General features: G+C 42.5%; 1 protein-coding gene across 4 annotated transcripts in view; it reads right to left on the bottom strand.

Annotated features, from left to right (window-relative positions):
* The window catches only part of Fgd6 (FYVE, RhoGEF and PH domain containing 6), a 120,125-nt gene that overhangs the window by 107,348 nt on the left and 1,153 nt on the right, over positions 1-11,624 (bottom strand). For all 4 annotated transcript variants that reach the window (XR_004112761.1, XM_031349437.1, XM_031349438.1 and 1 more), the window contains exon 2: positions 2,731-5,050. Coding sequence is in view for 3 of the 4 variants with exons in the window: in XM_031349437.1 (XP_031205297.1) it covers positions 2,731-5,050 (2,320 nt within the window). In the remaining variant the exon portion in view is untranslated. The remainder of the gene's footprint in view (positions 1-2,730; positions 5,051-11,624) is intronic.

The following is an 11,624-nucleotide window of genomic DNA, read 5'->3' as shown; positions in this document are numbered from 1 at the left end:
CCTCCCGCCCCCCCCTCTCTCTTTTGTATTTACCTTACTTCATTTTCCCAGGATCCTCCCCAGGAAGGCTTTGCATTCTGCTTTCTCTGACTAGCCAACTATAAAAGGAGCATTCTCTCAGGCTTTATTTTATGGCTGAAGGCTTTGGATTCAGCTGGCACATTTTAGGTCTCTCAAAGCCCATGGAGGACTCCCTGTTCACGGCTTAAACAAAACCTCTCTGTGGAATTCAAACTTCAAAAGTGGAAGTTGCCTACCCTCCACCAAGCTGACCTAGACAGCCTGCAGCCTGGCCAATGCCACCCTTGGCTCCTTCGGTCTCTAGAAAGAGCCCTCCTTAGGAATCTCTGACCAGGTACATCAGTTGACCATCTACATTATCTACTCTAACCCTGCTTCCCCTCAAGGCTGCAGCAGGCTAGACAGACAAATTCCAGAGGTGAGGGATCCACCCATGTCAGAGATAGGGGTAAACCCTCAGGGCTGAGAGCTGAGAGCCAACAGGGAATAAACCCCAAAGGTCAAGCCTCCCATTACACACACACACACACACACACACACACACACACACCCCAAGTATCCTAGCCAAGGATAGCAGTGTATCTAAGGAAACAAACCAAGCTCTTAACACATGCACATACACATACACTGCATAAAGGATGCATTTAACAAAAGCATGTTAAAAAAAAGACCAATAAAGTTGCTTCATGGATAGAGAATCACACATATGAAAATATAAATTCTTCAAATAGTTGGATATCAAGTCTGTCAAAATATTTACTCTAAGGAAGACGTCTTTGCATACATACTAACATTTAGGAGTAGACATATAAACAAATTGGGGTCAGCTGTGAAAAAAAATAGGCAGAGGAATTTAAGCTTTTTACAGGTAAAAAGAGGAAAGGTAAAAATTGTGATAAAAAACACCTTGAGTCCATCTGAAAATTACTATAACTCAAAACAGCCTGCATCACTTGATGTTCTGGCTTGTTTGTGACTTAGTCAGGGTTCCCAGTCCTGCAGAAAACATCATGGCCAAGAAGCAAGTTGGGGAGGAAAGGGCTTATTCAGCTTACACTTCCACACTACTGTTCATCACCAAAGGGAGTCAGGGCAGGAACTCACACAGGGCAGCAACTTGGAGGTAGGAGCTGATGCAGAGGCCACGGAGGGGTGCTGCTTACTGGATTGCTTCCCCTGGCAGCTTGCTCAGCTTGCTTTCTTAAAGAACCCAGGACCACCAGCCCAGGGATGGCACCACCCACAATGGGCTGGGCCCTCCCACCCTTGATCACTGATTGAGAAAATGCCTTACAGCTGGAGGCATTTCCTCAAGGGAGGGCCCTTTCTCTGTGATAACTCCAGCTTGTGTCAGGTTGACACACAAAACCAGCTAGTACACTTGACAATTTTATTTATTAAACTCACCCACTAATTCGCACCTCCTCTTTGGAGTCCCACTATGTGGTAGGTATGTTAGTATTTCTATAAGTCACATTTGAAGGCTTGAGTACTTGGATAATCTGAAGATGACACAATACAAGGGAAACTCTGCAAAGGCCAGCTCTGCAGCCTGGGGGTAGGGAGTGGGGTCCAGTGCTTATTTCCTCTGCCTCCTTCTCATCCCTTTTTTCCTGTGCCCACTCCACACCTAGTAGATTCCTTGTCTGGCCTTACATAGAATGAAGAGAGAAAACCGGAACTCTCAGAACACTTAAAACTGGATCACTTTGTTCAGTAATGCAGCCACTGTCACAGTGACAGTGCTCCAGAAAATAACTCCCCATTGGCTCACACCCATGCAAGCAACCATAATTACATTTAGTTGGGCACATGAAAACGAAGTCACCACAAACAAAAAGGGCATGAGAATAGGGAGGGGTGAACTTACTGGGAAGGAGAAAGGGGTCAGTGGGAGGAGACAGAGATGCAGGAGGATGACGGGGTTGAAAATGACAAAAACACATTATGTACATTAAAGACATGGTCAAAGACACATAAATACTTTAAACAAACAAACACTAAGCATCAGAGGCACCCATAACAACATGCCATAAGTCAGACCGAGCTAAAAGATGCAAGGGCAGCACTGGATAACGGGGTTCAGAGCAAGAAGGAACACTTCCTGCTAGGTAGCCATAGACGCTTCATGAAGCCAGAGACTGATACGCTGAGTCACTGAAGGTGAGTAAGATCTCAGTAAGAGAGGCTGATGCATACATAGTATGTACACAAAGAGAGGAAGACAACTGTTTCCTGAATTTCCTTGTTATTTTACCTGAGGTCAGCGAGCAAAATCATGCTTGAAGAGTGGCAAGAGCTGAGGATCTAGAGTATTCCAATGATGGCGCCTTATGTAAACACATGGATTTCATAATTTCACAAACCTCATGGAATTAACCAACGTCCTGCCTAAGTTTCCATGTTGGACCATGGGGATTGGGAAGCCGGAGGGGTGGCTGGGACCTTGTGGAGGCCATCTTTGCAGTAGCTACCTTGCTATTTAAACTCTTTGAACTGACTGCTGAAGTATTACGAGCTTGCAATGCAAATACCTGTTCCTATTGTCTGACAAAGGGAACCTGAACACAGAACTGCTTTCATCTACCTTCTCAATGGGTTCCTCAGTAAGTGATTTTCCTCGATGCCCATCCTGTATCGCAGAGCTGTGGACGGCTAATTACAACGATGCATGCCAAAGTGCAAGTCTAGCTGACACCCACGTATTACCTGCAAGGCTGATGTCTAGGATCAAGTTGCAGCTGGCCATCTGGAGCGTTGTAGGGCTCTTCTACTTCATACAGACTTGCATCAGTGTCCTCCACACTGCTGGAATTCTGCCATCCCAACTCCGGAGTGTTCCCTCCAGCCATGACAAAGGGCAAATTCTCATACTCTGGTATCTCCTCATAATGGCGGACATTTTCATACTCTGGCCCGCAGTCACTTGTACCAGAGCCCTGATAGGATGCGTGCCTGGAGAACATCCGGTCATCCAAAGACTCGGCCCTCTGACCATTAGCTGCACTGCTCTGGCCCCAAGATTTCACCTTTTGAGATTCCAGGCTGCAGTTTTCTGCAGAATGTGCCTTCATGGGTTTACTTCTCTTCTCTTCTCCTGCGGCTGGCTCTCTACCGAGCGGATGTCCCGTAGAGACCTCTCCGTGTTGGCAGCTTTTCGACCTCAATTTCTGAAAGTCGCTCTTTATGAAACCAATGGACAGTTTCACATTAATCAACTTTTTGAAAGAAGTTTTCTTCGGAGGGTCTTTGCAAGGCTTGTTGCACCTGTCCATATCCACGGCAGACAGTGATTTTGCTCTTGGCTTGGTTAGGGAAAGGGAAGGCTCATTACTTAAGGATAAAGTGACACGTTTCAAGGCCTCTGGGCTCCCTGAAAAAGGTATAATAGGATGAGGTAACTTCCACACTGGCTTCTCTGAAGTTGGGTTGGGCGTGTCAAAGGATGATGGTGATGTGCCATGGTTTGAGGGCCCCAGATGTTGAAGGTGGTTTCTGTGCAGACCTTTCTCTGCATTTATTTCCTTACCTGAAGAGTTCTTTTCTACAAGCTCCTCCGAAGCAGCCTTTTTAAGCACCCCTGCGGCAGGCAAGCTGTGTCTTTGAGGTTTTTTGGGAACAACTCTGGAGGAGGAAGATTCCTTTTGGATTGGAGGAAGTGACACTTCCGAGTTACAGGCAGTTGGCGGCTGGTCAGTGCAGGCTAATTTGACTTGCTTAGGCAAGCTCAAAGGCTGAGTACTGCATTGTGTAAAAGTAGTCTCTCTGCCCACAGCAGGTAACACGCCAGAACTATTGTTGTCAGAAGTCAAACTAGAATCTGTATCTAAAGAAGGTGCAGACGTTTCCTGCTGCACAGTTTTCTGTGAGCTGACTGAGTCCTGTCTGTCACTGTTGGAATCCCCCGTCGTCTTCGGTGCCCTCTGGTTTGCTGGCCTCACCTCATCCGCTTGTCCCTGGTTATACAAAGCATTCTGATGAAGAACACTGACTTTATTGTTTTTCAAACTATCCTCAAGGAGACAAGAAGAGCCATTGTTTGAGTTCCCTGGCTCTTCAGGGCTTTCACTGGAAGTCTCTACATGCTTCTGGCGACGTAGTCGAGCAGCGTGTGTCTTTCTGGGCTTGGGAGTTGGAAATTTTGAGGTAAACGGTAGTAAGTGGATTTCTAAAGGACCAAGACCTTTGACCTCTGCCTTCTGACCTGGTCCATCTGAACCCACTCTTTTGTTCTCCAGTTCACATGAATGTATGTGACCATAACTCTCTACACCGCCATCTTGACAAGTCTCGAGAGTCTGAGATTCGTCCCTAGGAAGTTGTGGGTGGCAGCTGTGATGAGTGGGAACTTTTTCAAAGCTGGACAGGGAAGAAGGCTTATCTGCAAATTCAATTCTGATCTGCCTGGTGCAACTATGGTCACCATTCATTTCTGGGTTTTTTGGAGCTCTGTGCTTCCTTGGGGAACCACAGGGTGATCGCTGCTGTGTTAGAACCTCTTTGAGCTTCTCTTCTAAGATGCTTGCCTTTAAAACAACTCCACTCTGGCTCCAGCACTTTTCACTGCTTGAGTCCCATCTACTCCCCCTCTTTGAGGACTCACCATTTTTACTATTCTCTAAATTTTCTTTCATTTCCAGAGGCTCTAAAACAAGCTGCTCTGCACACAGATTTTCTCGAGTCCTAGGCTCATGAATACACCCAGAATTGCAGGAACACGTTGGTAAAATATAATCACCGTGTAGATCCCTGACATCTTTGCAATTAAACTTGCCAGAGCTCTCGGGTAATTCTGACTCCTGTTCCTTCAGGTTCAAAGTGAGCTTCTTGGACGGTGAATGCTTGATGTCTTGAACAACTGAGTTTGTCAGGACTTTCGGTTTTGGCGCAATTGCAGGTTTGGTCTTCTTTGTTGACCGTGGAACACTAGCATTTCCAATGTCCGGTTTAGGTGCAATAGGAGGGGGAGGTGGCTTACTATTGGTTCCCACTAACTTTGGTTTGGGAGCCAATGGTGGCTTCTTAAGCTCTAGAAAAGAAAAATGTAATAATTAGATGATGATGTAGACAAAACACAAGAGGAAATAAAGATACAAAACATCTTCCTGTTTTTATTGTTTTCTGTGACAAGGTCTTGCTATGCAACCCTGGTGCTGGCTTGGCATGTACAATGTAGCTCAGGCTGGTCTTGAACTCACAGCCTTTCTTAGGCTGTGATTACAGGCATGCAACACCATGCTCACTGAATAACATTTTCTACATTTTACTTTTTACTACACAGGTTATATTATCTTATACAGTCAACACTATTCTTAAAAATTCCTGAAATTGTCCTTAAGTTCTAGTTTAATAGCTTTGCATACACTGTACACTTCTTAGTTAATCTATTACTAATTATCCTCTAACTTTGACATTAGTTAAATCACTGGCTTTTATTTAGCAAGTCTATATAGTATCTTCAGCTCATCCACTGGGTATTAAGAGTTGCCTACAGTATGCAAGTCTCAAATTTCTCACATAAATAAGCAGCCACTATTCTGTGATACAAACAAGAGTGTCTACTTGATAGAACCCCCAAAACATTCTGGAAAATCACTGTGGAGATCATTCATTTTCTACCTAACCCTCCTTCCCCCTAAAAAACTGGAAAGTAAATTTTTTTTGTTTGTTTTGTTTTGTTTTTTCGAGACAGGGTCTCTCTGTGTAGCCCTGGCTGTCCTGGAACTCACTCTGCAGACCAGGCTGGCCTCGAACTCAGAAATCCACCTGCCTCTGCCTCCCAAGAGCTGGGATTAAAGGCGTCCGCTACCACTGCCTGGTATAAATTCTTTGTTAACTGAGGTTCATAATAAGGTTGTTATTTTTTCTGTCCCAGGATCAACTGGGAATTTCATATTTCTTTATAGAGCTTTATTTTATCACATGCCCAGGCCTGGCCCAGGATCAAATGATTGGAAAGTATCTGAAGATATAATCTGTACATTTGTACTTCATTTCCCATGGGCGATAAATTATGTCCTTTATCCATCACCAGCAAGTACTACTTGTTTGTGGGTTTCTTTTCTCGGGGCAAGGGTCTCATTATGTAAGCCAGGCTGGTCTCATCCTCACAGCCTTCTGCTTTAGTGTTCTGGGTGCTGGAATTACGGCCTGTATCATCTAGCCCCGCATTAAAGGATGCCCACCAGTTCTGGTGTAGCTACTCTTCCTCATCACAAGCCTAGTATATACAATGTTGTATTTGTGTAGGCTGGCTCTTAGTCTATATGAACTTGATAACTTGGACCCTAATAAGGGAGCTAGAGAGACGGCCCCGTGGCTAAGAGTGCTTTCAGTTCAACCATGAGGGGCCCACATCAAGAAGTTCACAACTTGTAACTCCAGCTCAAAAGGGCATGATACCCTCTTCTGGCCTCCATTGGCACCCAAACTCACATCTGAACATATATTCAAACAGACACACATCTACACAAAGAAAGCAAAAATAAGTCTTTTTTTTTAAAGACCCTAATAAATATAAAAATGATACAGAGACTATATTTCTCTTAAATTTCTTTAGAACTTGCTCTCCAGAGGGGACTTGAGTTCAAAGACATTTTATCTTATACTTCTTAAATTATCTTATACTTCTTCAACAGGATCTAATACTTAATAAAAAACAAAAAACAAAAACGGGCGGTGGTGGCACAGCCTTTAATCCCAGCACTTGGGAGGCAGAGGCAGGCGGATTTCTGAGTTCGAGGCCAGCCTGGTGTACAGAGTGAGTTCCAGGACAGCCAGGGCTACACAGAAAAAACCATGTCTCGAAAAAACAAACAAACAAACAAAAAAGCTTCTTTATAAAACAATCTCAAAATATATGCTGCACAGGACTGTTTGGCAATGTTGCTTCATTTACTTGCACACACCAAGACTTTAATATTTCATTTTATTTTCAACAAGGGAAATTAGTCATCACACTTGGAAAACTATTACACAGAATTGAATAAAAAGAGAAAAAAGAAGGGTACTCTACTTCCTTTTCCTAAGCAAAGAAAAATTTCTCAAACTCTGGTATTATATGCACAGACAAGATTTTACAACAGACGCCTTATAAAACTTAATTCCTAGGTATAACTTTATCGATAGGAAGGCAGCAAATTTCCAAAATAATACAAATTCCCAAAGCAGGCAGTTTTCAGTTAGCTGTCCAATACACACGTTGTTAGCCTGAGGGTTGGTTCTTGTGGTTTTTGGCAGAAGCCTAGTGATAAAGCTTGCAAAAATAGTATATTAAATTAAATTCCCCATCCATCAAGTCAAATCTTCAGGGAAAGTATGAATGCCTGAGGACTTGTCCCCGGCTCCCTTCTTATGCAATAAAAACCGACAGACTGTCACACTGATTTCATTTCTGTCATTCTTAAAACAACCTACCTCTGGGATTTTTCAAAGAATTAAAAATATGAGGGTTTTATCCCCCAAGCTGAAATGAGTTCTGGAGAGCAGCTACTACAATGTTCTTAACATTTCTGAAACATACACTTAAAATCATTTAAGATGGCTGGACATTAGCGGTGCATGCCTGTCACACAGTGCTTGGTCGGTACTCTAAGACAGGAGGATTTGTTGTGCGTTTGAGGCTAGCCTGGCCTATACAGTAAGAGCTTTCCTTCCAACCCCCCAAAAGGAGGCTGGGATGTCCTATTTTACCATTAAAAAGAAACTCTGGCCAGCCAGATGGCTCATTAGGTTAAGGTACTTGCCGCACAAACCTGGCAACTTGAGTTCAATTCCCAGAACATTTGTAAAGGTAGGAGGGAAACTCTCCAACAAGTTCTTCTCTAATCTCCATGTACACACACACACACTAATAATAATATCAATTTTTTAAAGATTTACTTTTTAAGAATAGACATTTTAGCAGGCAGTAACGGCTCATACCTTTAATCGCAGCACTCAGGAGGCAGAGGCAGGTGGAGTTTGAGGTCAGCCTGGTCTACAGAGTGAGTTTCAGAATGGCCAAGGCTACACAGAGAAACTCTGTCTTGAAAAACAAACAAAGGAAAGAAGGAAGGGAGAGAGGGAGGGAGAAATCTTTTATTTTCTGATCTTTGAGTCTAGTCAGAAGGTTCAGGGTCTTTTAATCACTTTGCTTTTCCTTGAAAACTCTTTATTACCATTTATTTTGCTGCTATTGTTTTGCCATGTATCCCAAGGCTGACCTCAAACTTTCAATCCTCCAACCCAGCCTCCCTAAAGCATTTTATGATTCTCTAGTACCAATTTTAATCCTTCCGCCCACCCCACCCCCAAACCTACTGTCTCACCCTCCCTAAACCATAATTAATCTCTAGTACCAATCCCAGTCCTTCCTTTGAATCGGATTCTAAGAGAGAAATTCCTGTTCTCTCCTAATATCACAGAAAGTAAGTTGACTGCGTCTGAGCCAATGCTGACCCCCAGTAAACAGAGCACAGCACCCAAAGCAGTAGCTCTCAACCTTCCGAACACTGCGACCCTTTAATACAGTTCCTCACGTTGTGGTGACCCCCCAACCATAACATTATTCTGTTGCCACTTCCTAACTGTAACTTTGCTACTGTTATGAATTGTAATGTAAATACCCGATGTGCAGGGCATCAGATATGTGAACCCAAAGGGGCTGTGACCCTCTGTTTAAGAACCACTGTTCTAAAGCCTTTAATGTATGCATAGTCATTAAATAACTGTGAACCTGGACTTACTATTGTGAGTTACCTGTGTACTCAAGTGGATGAATCAATCCTACAACTCAGAGTCAAGCTTACTCATGGTCTTACTCACTACTGTATCTCAGTTGAAAAACTGGTCCTGAGGATAGACAGCTGCCACATACAGACCATTTAACGCCTCGGTGACAGAAAAGTCTTTTTATTTTTAACTTCAACATCCAATTTAACATCAAATGGTGTTCTGAAGGCTGAAGAGATAACTCAGTGGTTAAGAGTGCAATACATATTGTTCCTATAGAAGAGCTCAGTTTAGTTCCCAGCACCTATGTGACCAGAATAGGGAGTGGGGGCTGGGGAAAGTTGGGAAGGGTTACAACTGACTGTAACTCCAGTTCTAGGGTATCCAACAACCTTTTTTGAACTCTGCTGGCACCTGCGCTCACACATGCACAAACCTCTAACCACTACACACAAATATACATACATATTTTACAAATAAATCTCTTTAAAAAAACGATGTTTGGAAAAGGGAGCAGGATGAACTTCAATAGGGTCATTGTGTAATCCCTTAATGACTAATAGGAACAAGTGAGTGCCGAGTCACTGGTACAGCAATATACGAAACCTTTCCTTACTCTTAGGTCTTTATTTTTAGTTTTCGGAGACAGGCTTTGCAATGTAGCCCTGGATATCCCTGAACTTCGTGACTCACCCTCTCTAGTTCTGGGACTACAGGGTATGAATAAATACTATGCCAGCTTCATCACTATTTTTTAAATTATATAGTATGTATGTGTGTGTGTGGGGGGGGGTGCGGATAGGTGTGTATTCCATAACATACATATGTTAGATGACAACATGTAAGACTTGATTCTCTCCTTTCATCATGTGGGTCCCAGTGACCGAACTCAGGTCAGCAGGCTTTGACAGGAAGAGCCTAACCACTGAGCCATCTCACTGGCCCTCATTATTTGTAATGCTCTACTTTAAAAGGAGCGTGGCTCAAAACAACACCAATAAGACATTATAATATGATCTGCTCCAATGTTCAAAACTTGACATCAGTACCGTGTTTGGAAATGAATGCTGCACCTCTGGATCTTGACATTGATATTAACAATCAGACCCAAATGCTTCCTTAGAGCAAATCTTTTATTTACACAGCTGTCTGGCTGCAGGGGAAAGCGAAGGTAGAAAGGACCAGTGCCGTTTTACTGTTATAAACAGACATGTCATCTGTTACACACAGGTGGCCATGGCTCACCAGTACACTCACTCTCTAGGCTATTCCACCAGGCCCAGAGCAAAAGCGCACAGGCATGAATGAAACAGTGAAATGTATATACACATTACGATGAAAAGACACTTTTAATTATCTCTTTTATTCGTGTACTACTTAGGATACTTCCAAAAATCTCTTCTATGAGCTCACTCGTCAAGAGCTGCCTAAAAAACAAACAAACAGGCCAGCCGGGCAGTGGTGGCGCATGCCTTTGATCCCAACACTTGGGAGGCAGAGGCAGGCGGATTTCTGAGTTCGAGGCCAGCCTGGTCTACAGAGTGAGTTCTAGGACAGCCAGGGCTACACAGAGAAACCCTGTCTCAAAAAAATAAAACAAAACAAAAACAAAAAAACAACACCCCCCAAAACAAACAAAACCAAAGCAAGCTCTTCTTCAGGACACATACCACTTAATGTACAGCAGCCCCCTAATCTTAAAAGTAGGCCGACCTTCCCACTACACTGGACCAGGCTAAAACTAACACTCTGCTCCATTAGTAACTTTCCCCAAAGCGTTAATACATTTCATTATTACGACCCCACACACACATGGCTTGCACGGACAATGTATATATAACTTTATCAAAACAAGCAGGAAAGAAAAACCTTAGCCTTCTACCATACCCCCCCATGTAAGAAAAACTTAAAATAAATATCAATCCAATGAGCAAAAAAAGTAGTTAATGATTCTCAGCAAGCCATTCTTACAAAAAAAAAAAAAAAATCAACTAACTCAGCTAGACACAGGAAGTGTCTCTCTTTTAAATACCACAAAAATGCTGTGGATTTCCTTAATTGTAAAGTTGATAACTATAAAAATAGCTAGCCTTGTTCTGGATTAATTCGAAGAAAACATCGTAAACTTCCAGACTGAACCCTAGAGATTTTAATTATTAAGTTTTATTTTAAATTATATTAGTTCAGTCATTTAAAAAAGCTGAATGATGGTGAGGGTACAGAAATTTGGGCTGAAAATGATCCAAATGGAACACATCCCAAAACTGAGAGGAACGTTTGTAAATAACTAAGTGCACGATGATCACGTGAATAAATACACATAACTTCAAAGAGAAAAGAACTACACCAACCTCTTGCTTTCTTATTGCTACTAATTTCTTGCCTGTTTGATGTAATCTGGATTTTGCCTAGCAGTGCCTAGCAGTCACACTACCTTCAAGGCTTTAGGAATACAAATCAGAACATTTAGTGTGTGTGTGTTCTTCTGACAGTTTTCAAGTCGCAGGAATGTTAAACAAATGCCAAAGAAAGCAAAGAAAAATCAATTTGATACTTAAGTGCCAATTCTAGACCTAACTGAAATGAAACTTTAAGCTCTCTTACTATAACATCTCTCATCAAAGTTTCTTCAGATGTGGATAAAGATGCTTTTAAAATATTAGTACCTTATTAAATTCTAGTTTTGAAAGTGTATTGTGTTCTTATAAAGAGACTGTCCCTTGGACATTTAAATTTGGAAGATAAAAATTGTTCCTTTAGAAAGTCGCAACACAATGAGCCTAAAAGCTTACATTCACACAAAGGTAAGGCGAGGCTTTGTCATTTGGGTGAGTGGAAAGGAGACAGACTGAAAATAGGGCTTTGTTTACACAACCCAGGTACTAATTGCG

This window comes from Mastomys coucha, unplaced genomic scaffold (assembly GCF_008632895.1).
Source record: "Mastomys coucha isolate ucsf_1 unplaced genomic scaffold, UCSF_Mcou_1 pScaffold4, whole genome shotgun sequence".
Taxonomy (NCBI): Eukaryota; Metazoa; Chordata; class Mammalia; order Rodentia; family Muridae; genus Mastomys; species Mastomys coucha.
This window is presented reverse-complemented; position numbering and strand designations above follow the sequence as displayed.